This window comes from Carassius carassius, chromosome 2 (assembly GCF_963082965.1).
Source record: "Carassius carassius chromosome 2, fCarCar2.1, whole genome shotgun sequence".
NCBI lineage: Eukaryota > Metazoa > Chordata > Actinopteri > Cypriniformes > Cyprinidae > Carassius > Carassius carassius.
In genome coordinates, this window is record NC_081756.1 from 17,401,969 (window position 1) to 17,422,105 (window position 20,137).

Consider the following 20,137-nt stretch of genomic DNA (forward strand, 5'->3'; position numbering starts at 1 on the left):
GAAGTACTTTCCCGCCATGCAATATGAAATACTTCTAGTTTTGTTTTCTTCCAGCTGCACTCCATTTTCCGGGCTGCTCTCTTTAAGGCACAGGTGTGCTCATTATACCACGGTGGCAAACTGTTTTCCTTAATGTTCTTTAAGGAACATTAAGGAAAACTGGTGTTTTCCTTAATGTTCTTTAAGTGTAAAGGAGCAACCGTATCTAAAGTGATAGAAAAGAGAGATTTAATAGTTTGTTACATCTTGATGTTTTCTGAGCTATTTGCTATGCTGAGGAATTGGAAAATTATTTACAATATTATTTATAATACGTCTTTTGTGGTAGAAGTGATGTTTCTACCAGATTTGTAGCAAGGAGTTGAATGTGCAGCTTTAGTTATATGGAGTATACATAAGAGCAGATAATGATCCAAGATATCATCACTCTGCTACAAAATTTAAATGCAGTATTAAATCTAAAGTATGATTCCGACAATGACTAAACCCTGACACGTGTTGTCTAACTGATAGAGGTCAGAATATCTATAAATGCTAATCCCAATGCATCTTTTTCATTATCAACTCAGATAGAAAATCAGCAAATTCTTTGATAAAGTCTGTATGGTGTCCTTGTGTCCTGTATACAGTAGCCAAGTACAAACATCGAAGGGGATTTATGGTTAACACTTGTTTCTCTGGGTAATGTTATTTGAATCCTCATTACTTCAAATGAATTATACTTGAAACCAGAGCTCTGATAAATACTGAAAATATTACTATAAATTGTAGCAACACATCCCCCCTTACCTTTTGGACGTGGCTAATGTTTATAACCGGGGGGGGGGGGGATAGACTCATTTAAAATAATGTAATCATCTGGTTTTAGCCAGGTTTTTGTCAAACAAAGCATGTTATGATCTGTAATCATATAATTTATAAAAAGTGGTTTTGTAGAAAGGGATCTAATATTCATTGTCTAGCTTTATCATTTGTTTATCTGAATTATATCTGTTTTTTATGTTTTGAACATCAATTAAATTGCTACCCTTAAATTGTTTTGGATGTTTCTTGTATTTGCTAGTTCAGGGAACAGACTCTCTATAGCAGGGGTCTCCAACCTTTTTGTGAGTGAGGGCTCCCTGAAGGGATAAAATAGTCTTGAGGGCTACTTGTTTGATATAGGCACACACACACACACACAGTTTCAAGTTTTGAAAAATACAACAACAAACTGTAATATAATATTACAGTTTGTTGTTGTATAACAACAAAAAGCCTATATTTTTAGGACAAAAAAACTACGGTAATTATATATTCAATAGTCATATTTAACAATATTACTAATATTGTTAAATATGACTATTGAATATATAATTACCGTAGTTTTTCTGTCCTAAAAATAGGCTTTTTTGTCCTAAAAAATGGGGGGTCGTCTTATATTCGCGATATAGACAAAATCACGGGGGGAAAGGGAGAAAGAACAACGGCATAAATATGAAATAGTGACTGAATGATATACTTTACATACTTGCATGTAAAATTAGAAAAGCAACATAATATCTGTGTTTAACTAAATTAAAACGCTGCTCCTCTGCCGCGCGATACGCAGAGAGAACAAGAGAGGTGCGCGCACGAGACGCAGAGCGAGAGAGAGAGACAGAGAGGTGCGCGAGACGAAGAGCGAGAGAGAGAGAGAGGTGCGCGCACGAGACCCCAGAAAGAGAGAGATAGAGAGACGTGCCAATTCTATTTTTTTTTTTTTTGAATTATTGAATTATTTTATTATGTTTTAATGGTATATGAAATGTCACCAATAGTTATTTTCTCATTTTATGCCATTATCATAAAAAAAATGAAAGATTACAATTCAGGCTATTTATAGAACGTGCTCGGCGGGCGACTCAGAGACTCCACGCGGGCTACCAGGTGCCCGCGGGCACCACGTTGGAGACCACTGCTCTATAGAGTGATATCTCTATAGTATGACATCTAAGTGAAAGGGTTTCTATGTGCTGAGAAATAACTGACTTCTGTGACATGAGGTGGTTAGCAGACGGTCAGTTTAGCCAGTCTGTCTGCTTCCTGACCTAGTTAGTCAAGTACAAACTCTAAGACTATGTGCCATATTTCTAGAGAGATAAGCGGCACCACCCCCGGAGGAATGAAGACCCTCTTTTCAACAGGTCAGGTTTACCCCAATGACTCTTCCAATTATCTATAAAACGTCTATAAAATTTTATTCTGTGGGCACCACTTAGACATCCAGCCACTGAGTGATGACAGTCTGCAATGTATCCTGGGTAAGCAGGGAGAGTCGCCAGTAACTAGGGCTCTTTCATCAGGTTTCTCAGTGGGTGCATCACTGAGTGGGGAGAACATGTTTAAAGTTTTTTTTTTTTTTTTTTTCTATTTATTGAAATTTTACAATAACCGGATATAGATACAGGAGAATCCTGAAAAAAACACACATACTTTTTTTATACCCCTTCCCACCCCCTAGAAGAAGAAAAAAAAAGTAAATAACAATAATAAATTAAGATAAAAATTATAATAATACAATAAATTAAAATGTAGTTAAAGCAATAGAACATAAAAAAAACACAATATCTGCTGTAATATAAAGAATGTCAAGCATTATCACAAAAAATAATAAAATCTTAATCCTTAATTTGACATTCTAGAAGTACAGTTATATTCAGAAAAATAAATAATAAAGGGATTCCAGATCTCAGAAAACATACCAGTGTTACCCTTTAACGTATACCTAATTTTTTCCAAATGAATGAAACTCATGACATCTCTCAACCAGTCATCGAAAGATGGAGGGAGTTTTTGTTTCCACAGCAGGAGAATGTGCCGTCTGGCTAATAATGTTAAAAAAGCAAAGGACTTTGCAGTATTTCCAGGCAAATCAGTGACTTTTGACGAAAGTCCAAAAAGTGCTACCAACGGGCAAGGCTCAATCTGTTTCTTTGTCACTAAAGAAAAACAATTAAAGATTGATAGCTAAAAAGAATTTAACGATGGACATGTCCAAAACATATGCATTATGTCTGCCGGGGCCTGATGGCAACGGTCATAGAGGATCAATACCAGGCTTGATTTTTGCCAATCTCACTTTTGTCCAGTAAATTCGATGAATAAATTTTAACTGGATAAGACTATGACGTGCACAAATAGAGGAGGTATGAACAAGGGACAGAATCTGGTTCCAAGTCTCATCATCAAATGTAAGACAAAGATCCGACTCCCATTGTTGTTTAATAAAAGAGAGAGAGGAAGTGGAAATGGAGGAAATTAGCTTGCATAGCATAGACAACACACCTCTTTTATTTAAGGCTACTTCAAGAATCTGATCGAGCGTAGATTTTGGGGGAAGATTAGGAAAATCAGGGAATGACTTTTTAACAAAATTTCGAAGTTGCAAGTATCAAAAAAAATTGTGCACTAGGGAGAGAGAATTTTTGTGTCAATTGAGAAAAACAGGGAAAAATATTATCCATGTAAATATCATTGACAACTGAAATCCCTGCTCTCTGCCAAATGTTAAATGCTTTGTCATTAAGTGAAGGGGGAAATAAGGGGTTGCGGTTTATAGGTGAAACCAATGGTAAGCGCTGAAGACCAAAATGGGTTCGAAATTGGAACCAAATTCTTAATGACTGCCGGACAATAGTATTACCATAAGGGCAGCGCGAGATAGCAGTAAGAGGGCTGCACAATAGTGCGGCAGGCGAGGCAGGAAAACAGGAACCCTCTTCAATACTGACCCAAGACGGGACCCAATCACTGAGCCCAAAATGACTTTGGAACCAGAATAATGTAAAATTTATATTTGCTGCCCAGTAGTAAAACAGGAAATTAGGACGGGCAAACCCGCCTTCAAGCTTTGGTTTCTGAAGTATTTCTCTATGAATTTTGGCTGGTCCTTTGTTCCAAATAAAAGATGAGATATTTTGATTTAGAGTCTTAAAGAAAGATTTGGGTATAAAAATTGGGACACACTGAAATAAATACAGAAATCTAGGTAAAACGTTCATTTTCACTGAACTCACACGTCCAGCCAATGAAAGGGGAAGAGCCGACCAATGAGTAAAATCTTTCTGAACTCGTTGGAGGAGTGTAGTGAAATTAGCCTTGAATAAATCTAAACACTTACTGTACGTGTAATTGTTACTCCTAAATATTTAAAACTATGTGAAGCGACTTTAAACATTGAAGTATTCATTGGTTCATCAGAAACTTTAAAATTTATTGGAAATAACTCACTTTTGTTTATATTCAGTTTATAGCCAGAAAAGAGGCTAAAGGAGTTTATAATTCTCAGAGCTTCGGGTAAAAACACAACCGGATCAGAGATATAGAGCACCACATCATCTGCATATAATGAGATTTTATGAACAGCACCAGTTCTCCTAATTCCCTGTATAGCCTTCTCACTACAAATGGCAATTGCCAATGGTTCAATTACCAATGCAAAAAGCAAAGGTGAAAGTGGACAGCCTTGTCTAGTGCCACGTTTTAAGGGGAAAATAGAGGAGGATACACCATTGGCCCGAACAGAGCATACTGGGGAAGAATATAAAAGTTTTATCCAGGATATGAACGTGTGGCCAAAGCCGAATTTCTGTAATACATAGAAAAGGTAATCCCATTCCACCCGATCAAAAAGGCTTTCTCTGCGTCAAGCAGAAGAAGAGCCTCTGATGGATGAGAGTTAGAGGAATAAATTATATTAAATGCCCTTCTAATGTTATGAGACAGTAATCTATTTTTAATAAACCCAGTTTGGTCACCATGTATGACTGCTGGTAAAACTGATTCAAGATGCCTTGCGAGCATTTTAGCCAGAATCTTTACATCTACATTCAGAAGACTAATTGGCCTGTACGAGCCACATTTGTGCGGGTCCTTGTCTTTTTTCAAAATCAAAGAAATACAAGACTGACGGAGGGTTGGAGGCAGGCAACCGTTATTGAGTGAATCTAACAGCATGTTTAGGAGTGGTGTTTTAAGTGTTTGAGAAAACGTCTTAAAAAATTCAACAGGAAACCCGTCCGGCCCAGGGGTCTTGCCATTCTGCATGCTCTCAATTGCTAGTACTATCTCCTCTGCGGAAAAAGGTAATTCTAGCTCTTTTCTCATTGCGTTTGTTATTGGTATGGGTAATGATTCAAAGAAATTTTCCATAAGGGACCTATCTGTGGGGGGTTCTGACTTGTATAACAAAGAGTAGTAATCTTTAAATTGTTTAGTAATAATAACAGGGTCAGTGATCAAATGGCCATCGGAGGACCGAATCTTAGATATTAAGTTTTGAGCTGACTTTTCCTTTAACTGAAGTGCAAGAAGTTTACTTGGCTTGTCACCATGTTCAAAAAAGGCATGTTTGGCCTTTTGCAATAACTTTTCAGCCTGATGGGATGATAATATATTAAAATCAGATTGAAGTTTGAGTCTCTTTTTATAAACTTCAGGATCTGGAGAAGCTGCATAAGCTGAATCAAGCCGAGCTATCTCCACAGATAATTCTTCTTGCTTCTTCCTTCTTTGTTTGTTTACACAGGCTGAGTATGAAATGACTTGACCCCGAGCATATGCTTTAAAAGATTCCCAAATTATGGAAGGTGAGGTCTCAGGGATGGTGTTTATCTCCAAAAATATATCTAATTGATTTTTTAAAGTATCACAGAAAGCCTTATCAGAGAGCAGTAAAGAATTAAATTTCCAACTTCGAGACCCCGACATCTTATCCAATCTTTTAACTGAAGAGAAAGTAAAAGTGGAACATGATCAGATATAACAATTCTGGCATAAGAACAGGCCTTTACTTTAGACAACAATTTCTTGTCTATGAAAAAGTAGTCAATACGGGAGTAATTGTGGTGAACATGAGAGAAAAACGAGTATTGTCGTGCTGTGGGATATAAAAAACGCCATACATCTGCCTGACCACAAGTTGTCAAAAGCGATTGGCGCATAATTGCCATTTTAGAGGGTAGGGCAGATTTAGTAGATGAACGATCTAGAGAAGGGTTCAGAGAACAATTAAAATCACCTCCCATAATGAGAGAGTGTGAGTTTAAGTCGGGGAGTAAAGAAAATATTTTCTGGATAAAATTTTCATCATCATATTTTGGTGCGAATATATTTGCAAGAGTCACTTTGAAACCATAAAGAAGGCCTTACACAATAATATATCTACCACCGGAATCAACTAAAGTTTTTGAGGGAGAAAATGGTATACATTTATTGATAATAATTGCCACCCCTCTAGATTTACTGAGAAATTTAGAATGAAATACGTGACCAATCCATTTCTTACAAAGTCTGGCATGATCTGGGTTTTTTAAGTGGGTCTCTTGCAAAAAACCAATATGAGTATTTAAATGTTCTAAATGTGATAAGACCTTGTTAAGTTTAATTACATTTTTTAAACCTTTGACATTCCAACTGGTAAAATTTACACATGAATCCCCAGCCTTGCTTAACTTAGTGGTCATTGGTTATAATAGGCACCACAAAAAATATATAAATGAAAAAAAAAACATGAATACGGCTTTCGTCTTGACAAATATGAAATGACGTGTAAGAAAAGAAAAAAAAAACAAGGAAGAAGAGAAAAAAGAAAAGAAGAAAAAAACATCACCCATAATACAACACACAAACCTTCTCTCCGCTGAACTTTCGGATACAGCTCCGCAACAGATTGTAAATATATAAATAAAACGGGAACAAAAGGTTCACAGACTGCATAGCAAAATAATAATAATAAAAGATGCATGGTCTGTACATGTTTATAATGCAAAAAGTCCATAAAGTCTGCTACAGCGCAGTACTACAGTACCACTACTAATCAGGCCGTATATCTGGCTCAGATAGGGCTTATACTCCGAGTAGAACCTTGTCCAATACAGGTTATTTACCTGCGTCCACAGCAGCTACTTTGCTTGACTGCCTAGGTTTAACAACGGTGACAATGAACGTAGACACAGCTTTGGGACTGTCAAAGCTGTGCGATTCGCCGTTGAATGAAAGTAGAAGTCTGCAGGGATACAGCATCTTGAATTTGACACCAGCTTCATGTAATTCTGCCTTGACTGCTTTAAACTGATCATGTCGTTTCTTGAGTTACACAGAAAAATCAGGAAAAATCAAAATCTTGCATTCCTTGTAGCGCAACTCTCCATGCTCGCGTGACAACCGTAAAATTTCTTCCCTGGTTTGGAAATGAAGAAAGCGTACAATCATGGGTCTCGGTGGTGTGCTCGATCATGGTTTAGGTGCGAGGGACTGATGTGCGTGCTCAATCTCCGGCGTCTGAGGTAATTTATCCCCGAAAAAAACTGTGAAGAAGGATGCCATGAACTGAGAGGGTTTGGACGTTTCAACATTCTCTGGGATACCTAATATACGAAGATTGTTCCGACGCAAGCGGTTTTCCAGATCCTCCATCTTACTCTTTAGCTCCTCGTTATCTCTTTCCAGGGACTGACATTTGCGCTCTAAAACGTCGAGCCTTTCGTCCACGCTGTTCATTGATGTTTCAATGTCTTTAATTTTGGAGCCATGACTGGAAATAGTAGCTTGGAGGGTAGCTGTGGAGGCGCATATTTCAGTGAGAAACTCAGTCCTTAGAGATGCGATTTCCTCACGAATTGTTTTGGTAAGCATCTCTTTTAAAAGAGCAGGCGTTAAACCTGAAGCAACCAAGGCCATGTTGCCAACTTCGTCAGCTTCATCGGGATCGGGAGAAGCACGTTTAGATTTAGGCATAGCAACGGAAATAACAGGCTACAGCACACAATCAAATGCTCTCCAGCGTTGTATACGCGGTCTTAAATTATTATGAATATGTAATGTTCCCGTTTACTATTGAAAAGAAATAAAATTTACGGAGCAACTCCCGGGCGCGCCTCACTCACTCAACTGCATGCCGGAAGTCCCATGTTTAAAGTTTTAATCGGAACGAAGAGTGGTGTTTTGTCCCGCGACTACGCCACCTCACAGTCACCCAGTCACCCTGCTGCGGGGGCTCTGCAACCGGAACTGAACAATGTATTGGACTTGCTAAGATAGTTGCATCCAAAGCCGTATGTAATGCCCTCACATTCTTACTATCCTCAATTAAAGTTTGGTTCCAGCTTACCACAGTTGTTTGATGAACTCGTGAAGAACAAAGCAGGAGAGAGAGAATAATAAATGGTCACAAATAACAAGCTAACAGGCTAATGGAATGCTAATGGCTGCACCTGTGTTTTAGATTAAAAAGCGAGCAATATCAAATTAGTATGGTAGATAATGTCAGAAATATATGGTGATAATTTAGATTTCAACATAAAAACAAATCTACACAGAGCTACTTTCAGTCTGGACACACCAGAAGTACATCATAAGTACATTCGTAACCTCTGAGATGTACAAAGATCACTTTTTCCTTTATCTTAAACCGTCACAGAAGTGATTCCATACACAGCCAAGTTAGCCATTTTACCAGCCACTCATCATTATTCATTTTTGTAATCCAGAGTTATCATAATTGTATTTCAGGACATTTTAGCCAACTATTACTCTTAGTACTCTCCCATATTAACTAAAATGCATAACCTATTGAGGCAATTAAGCATTAAAAACTCCTCCCTTTCTCTGTAATGTTGTTTCTTCATCATTTACTGCCAACCATATCAGCCAACAGCCTCTGTGTGAGGTAAAAACCTTTCCATTGTTCTTTCTTACCTGCAAGCTCATTATTCAATTCTTAGACTTTTTGTTTTTGTTTTTTTTCAGTATTTTCTACTGATTATATTAATGGATTATTTTATAATGGCAATTATGCATATTCTTGTTATTTTTTTCAGGTCTAGGAGTATCACAAAAACTGACAGGACAGACGGAAATCTAAATCACAACAATTAAGGTTTGATTATATGTGTTTCAAAGTGTATGGGATAACAATATGGTTAACGTATTTAATTGGCAAGTGAATCACTGTTCAGTTGTCTATTTGTTTACTGAATTAATAATAATTATCTTAGTGCAGGGCATTCTGCAGTGCCAGTGGCAAATTAAGAAGAACTTTGGTCAAAATTAATAAATAATATCACAAGATTATAATACAACACAAAACACACATAAAAAAGACAGTTGTGTGTGCATCTTTAACTGAAATGGTGGTTATCTGGATTATTTTCTCCATTGAGTTTGCTGTCATTTGTCTGGCACTCTATGGATTGTGTTGTCTGCTTAGGTCTAACCATGCTGTCCCTTTATTCATCATAAATCTGTTTGTTTCTGAGATCATACAGATTTGTGTCAAGCCTGTTCTGAATTTTTGTACATTTAATCTAAAAAAAGAATGTATTCTTTTTTGTATTTCATGTTTATATCCTGAGCATAGTAGTTAACATTGGCTTCATGGTCTGTATCTCAATGGAAAGATACATAATGATCTAATACCCTGTTTGGTACCGTCTTCATCATTCGTGTAGGAATTTAGTTCTGATATGCTTTTTAGTTTGGGCAACACTCTGTGGATTTATGGTGATGGATGTGATTATTGCACTTGCAGTAGATGTGGAACTTGCATTTCTTCTGAGTCTATTTATTTTTTTGTTACCTTATCCACTGGTTGTGTTTTCCTTCGTGGGTTCGTGGAAGGCACTGTCTCATTCGGTCGCAGTCACCCCTGATGAAAGAAAGAGTATTTTGATGATTCTGGCTCTTGTACTTCTCAATTACACTGTGTTGTTCCTACCAAGCATTGTGCAAAAGATAATTTTTGCAGTATCCTTTAAGCATGGAATAAGTAGCTACTATGATTGTTTACATTCAGTGTCAGGAATCATGATGTATTTAAAACCACTTGCTGACTCTTTGCTGTATGTTTTCATAAGGATGGATGCTAATCTCATGTTTAGAGTTTTGGGTTGTAAAAAGCTGTGTGAAAATCAGGTGTAGCCCTTCAATCCATAAGCTGTTGTGTTAAAACTAACAAACATTTGATTGAGAAGCACTGAATTTTAACCGTTAGAGCAAAAATAACAATTTTGATCGCCTTTAATGTGTGTTTTAAGTTCCATTTGTGTCAATATCAAAGACAGCACATGAAACTATTTAACAAATTTAACCACTTTACTGAGTACTCCCCATTATTCACATTTTAAATGTAACAACATTTTCTGTCAATCCCTATGAGCATAATTGAGTTTCAGGAAATGCTAGCCAAATATTAATCTGATTGCATGATGATAGGATGAAAATGCAGAGCTAATGGTGGATGGATCTGGTTAAGTGTTAGTGGCTCCTCCCTCTCTGCGTTGTCTCTTCATCTGTTACTTTCTACCATAATAAACCAGCAGAAGCAGCTCATTGTCAGGTAAACCCGTTTCACATGCTTTTTATGTTTGCACAGTCATTGTGCATTGTCTATTGATTATGCAATGATTTTGCTTTGTGTTGTAAATGAATATAAATATCTTTCAAGAATTGTAATATTTTAAACTGTCTTTTATTGGGAAATAAATTAGTGATTCTATGATGAGTGGGTAGAAAAAAATCTTTCATGTATTTCAGCTCAATAGAAGTGTCACTTTCACAAAAACTGATAGGACAAATAATCACCACAGGAGGTATGTCTGGACAAGTTTTTATTTTGCTCTATAAATGTACATTGTATTTTTAAACACTGTAAGTTTGATTTGTTTACTTTGTTTTTTCTTATTCCTACTTATAATTCTATATTTTTTGTGTTTAATGAAGCTCCTCTAATCCGTTTCACAAGTTTTCATATTTTTAACATTAAAACTATTATCGAAATTGATTTTTAATCTAAACTATTGACACAAAGCACATTTATGGACTGTATATTTCCATTATTAATGTTTATTTCTGCCATAAATTAATAATGAAATATTTAAAACAATAGCTGAAGATAAAGATTTGTAAAGGTGGACTTGATGGCATTCATCTGTGGACTGGTGTTAAATGGATATTCATAATTGTGTAGTACATTTCTTTCCTCATCAAACATACTGTAGAATTCAAAGGGAACCAGAAACTGTTTGGTTACCAACATTCTTCAAAATATCTTCATTTGTCTTAAACAGAAGAATGGGTCTTATAGATCTGTAACAACTTGAAGGTGAATCCCTTTAATTTCACAAACTGCATTTTCCTTAAGACTGGCTGACATTTAAATGAAATTGACAGAATCTGTGGACAGTATTTATCTGCTTCTTTTATCCACTGAGATTGTGTAAATTCTCAGGGGGCTTCCTAAATTCACAGAATGATGAAGGATAGAGGAAATTTTCAGAAAATTACAACAACAACAACAACAAAAAATGTGGGATACAAACTATTGTGAATAAACTACATTAATAATTAATTTGTTTTAAAATGTTGCATCAATTGAAATTTAAACTATAAAGACTCTATGAGAAACTATGATAACAGAACAAAAAATTCAATTATTTATTTAAAACATTACTTCGTTTTGTCGCCATTTTAGCATCCAGTGTCCATCCAAGACACAAGAAATGGTTTATACTGGAACATCAACCAATAGGACATTCCAGCTGGAAATAAGCCAATTTCCATGGCAAATTGATGAATTGAATTTGACATTTCTAGAAAAAATACTTTGTGGATCCACATTTGAAACTGTGGTTATATGGATTATTTTCTCCGTTGAGTTTCTTGTCATGTCCTTGGCATTCTATGGATTGTGCCGTCTGATCAGCCCTAACCATCCTGTTCCTGTATTTATCGTAAACCTCTTTATCACTGATGTCATTCAGATTTGTTTCAGACCCATCTTAAATTTTTGTACATTCAGTGTTGTTATTGCACTCATCTACTACATTTATTCCTTGAGCATAATAGTTAATGTTGGCTTCATGGTGTGTATATCTGTGGAAAGATACATAATGATCAAATACCCTGTTTGGTACCGACTTCATAATACTTCAAAAAATTTGGCTCTGATATGTTTGTTGGTTTGGGCAATATCATGTGGAATAAATGTGATTGATGTGATTATTGCACTTCACGGGAATATGGCACATGCATTTTTCAAAAGTGCATTTGTTCTATTGGTACCATATCCACTGGTTGTGTTTTCCTTTGTGGGATCATGGAAGGCACTGTCTCATTCCGTAGCAATAACCCCTAATGAACAGAAGAAGATTTTGGGGATTCTGGCCCTTGTACTTTTTAATTACACTGTGTTGTTTATGCCAGTCATTGTCCAAAGCATTATTATGATGTTTTCCTTTGAACAGGGTCTAAGACTTAGTGGTTATTTATTATCAGTGTCAGGAATCTTGGTGTATTTAAATCCACTCGCTGACTCTTTTCTGTATGTTTTCTTAAGGAGAGATGCTAACAGCATGTTTAAATGTTTATGTTGTGAGAAGCTACATGAAAATCAGATAGAAAACTCCTCAAATTCTTTATCTAGGAGGGGTGAAGTGCAAATCAGTATAATAGCATACAGAGAACCAACTGAGTTACAATCTAATTGTAATTTCAACTAATTGTAGAAATTAATTGTAATAATCCAGTGAGGTTTTTGTATGCACAATGAGTCTGACTACAGCAAGTGCTCCACACAGGGATTTGATCTTACCAACATCCAATCCATCTGGGATAACATGAAAAAAAAGGAAAAACTGAGGCAGGATCCAGAAGAACTGTGGCAACATCTACAAAACACTTGTATTTGTGCATTAACTAATGAGACAGTATTGTACTATTAGGCTACCTATTGTTCTTTATAATTCTTTTGCACTTTAATCTGTTTGAAACATTTATTTAATAAATTTTTGTTTAGCCTATTCCTTTAGCGTATTTAGATGTCCAGTTCTTTTGTTATATTAAAAAAGTCATTAAATGTGTTATGACATCACTTTTTTTTCAACTTATCCCAATATCGTGAAAACACTGTGATTAAAGCTTAAGCAATTAGCTATCGCAACATAAAAATTTGATACTGTCATAATATGCACATATGTATTTGTACTTTTATATCCTTATTGTATCCTTAGCCCACAACTCTGTTAAAATCGGGATGGTCCTCACTGCAGAACACAAGATCCAGGGAGTGTGGTTTGATCCAGATCCAACTCCTCCCACCTTATATATACCTAAACCTAATTGTCTCCTCCCCCTGACCCCTAAACCCAGCCACTTCCACCCCTAAACCTATCTTCACGCCCTAGATGTGGATACAACTACGCTCCCTGGATCTTGTGTTCTGCAGTGAGGGGCTACTGATAAAATCAATAAGTGAGAATTTATATTCCACTCAATGTGTCTTCATTAAAAGCTGATTAAATTAGAGGTTTACAAACCTATATTTGGGTAGTGTCGTTTCCAGAAACAGGCCTAATTTTTCACCACTAATATACTGCAATAAAAAGCACATACTTGTCCTCTCAGTATCAATATAATAAGTTACATGTTCTGATATAATATGTGGCTCAGTGGGGGAGCATTGCATTAGCAGTGCAAAAGGTTGTTGGTTTGATTCCCAGGGAACACATGTTAGGTAAAAAAAAATGTTAGCCTGAATGCACTGTAAGTTGCTTTGGATAAAGCGTCTGCTAAATGTAATAATATAATTTATTATAGTACATTGCTGCATATATTACATATAAAAATAGTACAGTAGTTTTCCCAAAATAATTTCCTCAGTCATCTCTGGTTGTGGACTATTTGTAAATCCATCAATTGGTCTACCAGCACAGATAGAGAGTGGTTTCTGTAGGATCCAGTAGAGGCCTGCCACCTGCCAGAAAAAGATCGCTCTGCCTCTTGAGAAGCTAACACAAAGTGTGTGTCACATCCGAGCTCAATGGCTGTCGTCCTCCCAGAGCTGTTTCCATGTACAACAACGAGCGCAAGCTAGATTCAATTTATGATTCAGTTTTAAATATGTTTATTGTGGGACAACAGGTGGTGTGTGTGTACTGCGCTAACCAATAGGGACAAGTCACTCTGTCACATTTTTCTTTCTTACAAAATTGAGTGAAAAGTGAAAGTGACATACAGCCAAGTATGGTGACCCATACTCAAAATTTGTACTCCGCATTTAACCCATCCAATGTACACACACACCAGGAGCAGTGGGCAGCCATTTATGCTGCGGCACCCAAGGAGCAGTCGTGGGTTTGATGCCTTGCTCAAGGGCACCTAAGTCATGGTATTGCTGGCCCAGGAGTCAAACCCACAATCTTAGGGTTAGAAATCAAATGCTCTAACCACTAAGCCACGACCCCCCCAATTTTTTTTTATAAGTATGGTAACCCATACTCGGAATTGGTGCATTTAACCCATCCAAGTGTATACACAAAGCAGTTAGAAGTGAACACACACCCAGAGCAGTGGGCAGCCATAGATCCAGCGCCTGGGGAACAACTGCGGGTTCAGTGTCTTGCCCTTCAGTCATGGGTTTTGAGGGTGGAAGAGAGCACTGATCATTCACTCGCTCCCACCTACAACTTAAAATGAGAGATGTGAGATGTGAAGACAGTTGTGTGTGCATCTTCATCTGAAATGGTGGTTATGGTGGTGATTGAGAAGTCCTGAATTTTAACCGTTAGAGCAAAAATAACAATTTTGATCGCCTTTAATGTGTGTTTTAAGTTCCATTTGTGTCAATATCAAAGACAGCACATGAAACTATTTAACAAATTTAACCACTTTACTGAGTACTCCCCATTATTCACATTTTAAATGTAACAACATTTTCTGTCAATCCCTATGAGCATAATTGAGTTTCAGGAAATGCTAGCCAAATATTAATCTGATTGCATGATGATAGGATGAAAATGCAGAGCTAATGGTGGATGGATCTGGTTAAGTGTTAGTGGCTCCTCCCTCTCTGCGTTGTCTCTTCATCTGTTACTTTCTACCATAATAAACCAGCAGAAGCAGCTCATTGTCAGGTAAACCCGTTTCACATGCTTTTTATGTTTGCACAGTCATTGTGCATTGTCTTGGGAATTATTTTTCAGATTAATTTAATTTTTAGGGTATTAGTTATGTAAATGTTACAGTCGGATTATGGAATGATTTTGCTTTGTGTTGTAAAGGAATATATATAGCTTTCAAGAATTTTTATATTTCATACTGTCTTTTATTAGGAAATAAATAAATGATTATATGATGAGTGGGTAGAAAAAAATCTTTCATGTATTTCAGCTCAATAGAAGTGTCACTTTCACAAAAACTGATAGGACAAATAATCACCACAGGAGGTATGTCTGGACAAGTTTTTATTTTGCTCTATAAATGTACATTGTATTTTTAAACACTGTAAGTTTGATTTGTTTACTTTGTTTTTTCTTATTCCTACTTATAATTCTATATTTTTTGTGTTTAATGAAGCTCCTCTAATCCGTTTCACAAGTTTTCATATTTTTAACATTAAAACTATTATCGAAATTGATTTTTAATCTAAACTATTGACACAAAGCACATTTATGGACTGTATATTTCCATTATTAATGTTTATTTCTGCCATAAATTAATAATGAAATATTTAAAACAATAGCTGAAGATAAAGATTTGTAAAGGTGGACTTGATGGCATTCATCTGTGGACTGGTGTTAAATGGATATTCATAATTGTGTAGTACATTTCTTTCCTCATCAAACATACTGTAGAATTCAAAGGGAACCAGAAACTGTTTGGTTACCAACATTCTTCAAAATATCTTCATTTGTCTTAAACAGAAGAATGGGTCTTATAGATCTGTAACAACTTGAAGGTGAATCCCTTTAATTTCACAAACTGCATTTTCCTTAAGACTGGCTGACATTTAAATGAAATTGACAGAATCTGTGGACAGTATTTATCTGCTTCTTTTATCCACTGAGATTGTGTAAATTCTCAGGGGGCTTCCTAAATTCACAGAATGATGAAGGATAGAGGAAATTTTCAGAAAATTCAAGTTGTGGAAAAAGTGGAAAAGAACAACAACAGAAAATGTGGGATACAAACTATTGTGAATAAACTACATTAATATTTAATTTGTTTTAAAATGTTGCATCAATTGAATTTAAACTATAAAGACTCTATGAGAAACTATGATAACAGAACAAAAAATTTAATTATTTATTTAAAACATTACTTCGTTTTGTCGCCATTTTAGCATCCAGTGTCCATCCAAGACACAAGAAATGGTTTATACTGGAACATCAACCAATAGGACATTCCAGCTGGAAATAAGCCAATTTCCATGGCAAATTGATTAATTGAATTTGACATTTCTAGAAAAAATACTTTGTGGATCCACATTTGAAACTGTGGTTATATGGATTATTTTCTCCGTTGAGTTTCTTGTCATGTCCTTGGCATTCTATGGATTGTGCCGTCTGATCAGCCCTAACCATCCTGTTCCTGTATTTATCGTAAACCTCTTTATCACTGATGTCATTCAGATTTGTTTCAGACCTATCTTAAATTTTTGTACATTCAGTGTTGTTATTGCACTCATCTACTACATTTATTCCTTGAGCATAATAGTTAATGTTGGCTTCATGGTGTGTATATCTGTGGAAAGATACATAATGATCAAATACCCTGTTTGGTACCGACTTCATAATACTTCAAAAAATTTGGCTCTGATATGTTTGTTGGTTTGGGCAATATCATGTGGAATAAATGTGATTGATGTGATTATTGCACTTCACGGGAATATTGCACATGCATTTTTGGTAATTGCATTTGTTCTATTGGTACCATATCCACTGGTTATGTTTTCCTTTGTGGGATCATGGAAGGCACTGTCTCATTCCGTAGCAATAACCCCTAATGAACAGAAGAAGATTTTGGGGATTCTGGCCCTTGTACTTTTTAATTACACTGTGTTGTTTATGCCAGTCATTGTCCAAAGCATTATTATGATGTTTTCCTTTGAACAGGGTCTAAGACTTAGTGGTTATTTATTATCAGTGTCAGGAATCTTGGTGTATTTAAATCCACTCGCTGACTCTTTTCTGTATGTTTTCTTAAGGAGAGATGCTAACAGCATGTTTAAATGTTTATGTTGTGAAAAGCTACATGAAAATCAGATAGAAAACTCCTCAAATTCTTTATCTAGGAGGGGTGAGTATAATATGTGAATTGGTGTAATGAATGTAATGTGTAATGAATCAGTATAATAACATACAGAGAAACTACTGAGTTAGAATCTGAGTGAGTGTCACTAATGAGTGGTTTTGTTCAACTCTAATAAGAATTTAATTTATTCATATATTTTCTAGGATTTCATTCTGAGGGGGGCTTAGCCCTCAAAGAGACCATTAGGCTACAAAGATACATTATGACCTAAATAGTACTTTAAAGTGCTTGTGAAAACTATGAATATACAAACATACCTACAGTATTAAAGCTACAGAAGTTACTAAGTTAAGATAATTTTTCTTTTGTTGTTTAACATTACTAACATAAGAAATGCACAGACCGTTATATTGACAAACATCCAATATTTTCTAAACTGTTTACTTTCACTTAATACTTAACTGACTGTGTTCATTTGGATATATGAACATATAGGTTTATATCATATATGAAATACTTATATTAGAAATTAATTGTAATAATCCAGTGAGGTTTTTTGTATGCACAATGAGTCTGACTACAGCAAGTGCTCCACACAGGGATCTGATCTCACCAACATCCAATCCATCTGGGATAACATGAAAAAAAAGGAAAAACTGAGGCAGGATCCAGAAGAACTGTGGCAACATCTACAAAACACTTGTATTTGTGCATTTATTAATGTTCTTTATAATTTTTTTGCACATTCATCTGTTTGAAACATTTGTTTATTTTATACATTTTTGTGTAGTCTATCCCTTTATTGTATTTAAATGTCCAGTTCTTTTTGTTATATTAACAAAAGTCATTGAATGTTTTATGACAACACTTTTTTTTTTCAACTTATCCCAATATTGTGAAAACACTTAAGCAAATATATTGTGATTAAAGGTTAAGCAATTAGCTATTGCAACCTCAAAATTAGATACTGTCATAAATATGCTCATACTTCAATATCCCCTATATTGTATCCTTAACCCAAAACTCTGTTAAAATCGAGATGGTCCTCACTGCAGAACACAAGATCCAGGGGGTGTGGTTGAATCCAGATCCAACTCCTCCCACCTTATATATACCTAAACCTACTTGTCTCCTCCCCCTGAGCCTCCCAAGTCCTGTTACTGAGGATCAGAGCCCTCAAGCTGAAACATCAGCCACTGCAGAGAGTGTCTCCTCAAAAACAGAGCAAGAACAAACTGATCCATTAGCATCAGAGATGGACTACATATTCAAACCTGCATCTGATGAGGAACAGATTATACAAACAACACTTGATCAAAATCAATCCAACCAGTCAAAACCAGAGAGACAGCAGACAGGTTCAGAACAGATTCTCCATCCTTTATTTGACCAGAAACAGACTGGCAAATCAACAACCCGGGGACTGAAGACAAAAGAGGAAAAGTACCAGAAAACGAGTGTCCACACAAAACCATTACAGTCATATCAGAGCGTTTTAGACTAGGACCAGCATTAACAACTGATGTGAGTACTTACACGATTGCTCAAATCAATATCACTTCCATTTGTTTTTACAATTAATAGAATTTCCTTGCACTGTATATTTGATTTAAACCACAACTTTGTATAACATTTAATTGCAAACAGTTTTGATGTTCCCGATTTCTCCCTTGGATCCTCCAGACCTTGAAGATTAAGAAAATAGCCTGATATTTCCAACAACATCACAGGTAAAAGCAGGGTTATTACAATTACCTAAAACTAAAAACACAAAAAAATGTTCCTTGAAAAAAATACAAATTTTACATATTAATAAATATTATAACAGTATCTCAATGATACTTAAATAACACTTGGTGAAAAAGCATTCAGTATATAATTAACATGATAACATTTCCTAAATTGTGATGAAACATTGTGATTAAATTTAATGGCAAAGTTGTGGTGATTTACTTCTTACATTTTTCAGAGTGTGATCCATCCAAAAATGCAGATCATCTCTGGTGATGGCACAGAATCAAAAGCTGTTACAAGTTTATTTCACTGACCTCAGTCAGTGCTTATTAATGCTTATTATTAATGTCTCCACAAAGAGAACCTCAAGCAGCAGAGTCCTGCCTTCACCAGTCAGTCAGAGGCAGGGGATGATTCCCCAAAGCCAGCGAAAAACAGAAAGACTTTTCTGATTGATTTTTTATGGTTGAACTAATGGATGAAACTATATTGTAGTGCTTCCCAACCCTGGGGGCCCTCCAGCACAAACCTTGGATGTGTATTTAAATTTGACGACTACCTGATTATCAATTGTGTTTAACTTTAAAACACCAAATCATATTAGTCATTTAAATAAAATAATACAAATAAAATAAATAAATAAAAATATTAATATTGCTTTGAAATGTATTGCCGATATTATAAATGTATTTTGCTAATAATTCAAGAAACTTATATATATAATTATATCTAATATTACATAATTATGGTCATTTGACACAAGATATAGATACTAAATCCTGTACCAAACCGTTAGATTTGAGTACAGAATATCACAGATTTTTATATCAAATATTTTGTAAATTTACATAATACATACATAAGTGCACTGAATATCTTACCAAAGAGCCTACACATTAAATTACACATGAAATTAAATAAAATGTACCAAGATAAGTCTGCATGCAGATATGTGCCTGTAAAAGTGTCACTGGCATAAGTCCAGCTATGTTAAATGGATAGGTTACAACCAAAGTGTAACCAAGGTTACTATTACTCATATCGAACCTATGAAACAAAAAGAAAAGAACGATTTTCATATAAATATTTAATTACTTTATTTTAATGTTTAAGAAATTAAATATTGCTCAATAAATAACAATAAATGTAACAGACTAGAAAAATAAATAAGTTGAACCATTCGGGTTAGCTCCGCCCTGAGTGGGTTGCGTCATCATTTCTAGCGCGGGTTAGAGAAGTGAGTCTCGTCACGGAGAAAAAGTGAAATGGCTGCTGAAGCGGTGATGCGGATTCATTTGCAGTTGTGAAATTAAAGTAAGTGAGAAAACCTAGATCAATAACTGAAATCAGGACC

The 20,137-nt window shown here is 35.6% G+C and overlaps 1 protein-coding gene and 1 long non-coding RNA gene across 3 annotated transcripts; both read left to right on the forward strand.

The window, feature by feature from the left end:
• The first annotated feature begins 9,155 nt into the window (after positions 1 to 9,155).
• On the forward strand, positions 9,156 to 17,755 carry LOC132097270 (proto-oncogene Mas-like). 2 transcript variants are annotated; one of them, XM_059502904.1, is made up of 4 exons: positions 9,156 to 10,357; positions 10,555 to 10,610; positions 11,492 to 12,549; positions 17,601 to 17,755. In XM_059502904.1, exon 3 carries the CDS (start codon positions 11,520 to 11,522, stop codon positions 12,516 to 12,518), a length of 999 nt encoding a protein of 332 aa, XP_059358887.1. In that variant the 5' UTR covers positions 9,156 to 10,357; positions 10,555 to 10,610; positions 11,492 to 11,519; the 3' UTR covers positions 12,519 to 12,549; positions 17,601 to 17,755. The 2 variants fall into 2 exon arrangements, with proteins under 2 accessions (XP_059358887.1, XP_059358881.1); XM_059502898.1 differs by lacking the exon at positions 17,601 to 17,755 and having other exon boundaries at positions 11,492 to 12,819.
• Positions 14,239 to 17,341, forward strand: LOC132097264 (uncharacterized). The gene is made up of 3 exons (XR_009422714.1): positions 14,239 to 14,930; positions 15,187 to 15,242; positions 16,139 to 17,341. It is a non-coding gene; the product is annotated as an uncharacterized LOC132097264 (long non-coding RNA).
• Positions 17,756 to 20,137: the final 2,382 nt, after the last annotated feature.

What these genes read in the sequence shown, in the direction of transcription:
- LOC132097270 (XM_059502904.1), top strand. Translation starts at nt 11,520, where the DNA reads ATGGTTTATACTGGAACATCAACCAATAGGACATTCCAGCTGGAAATA.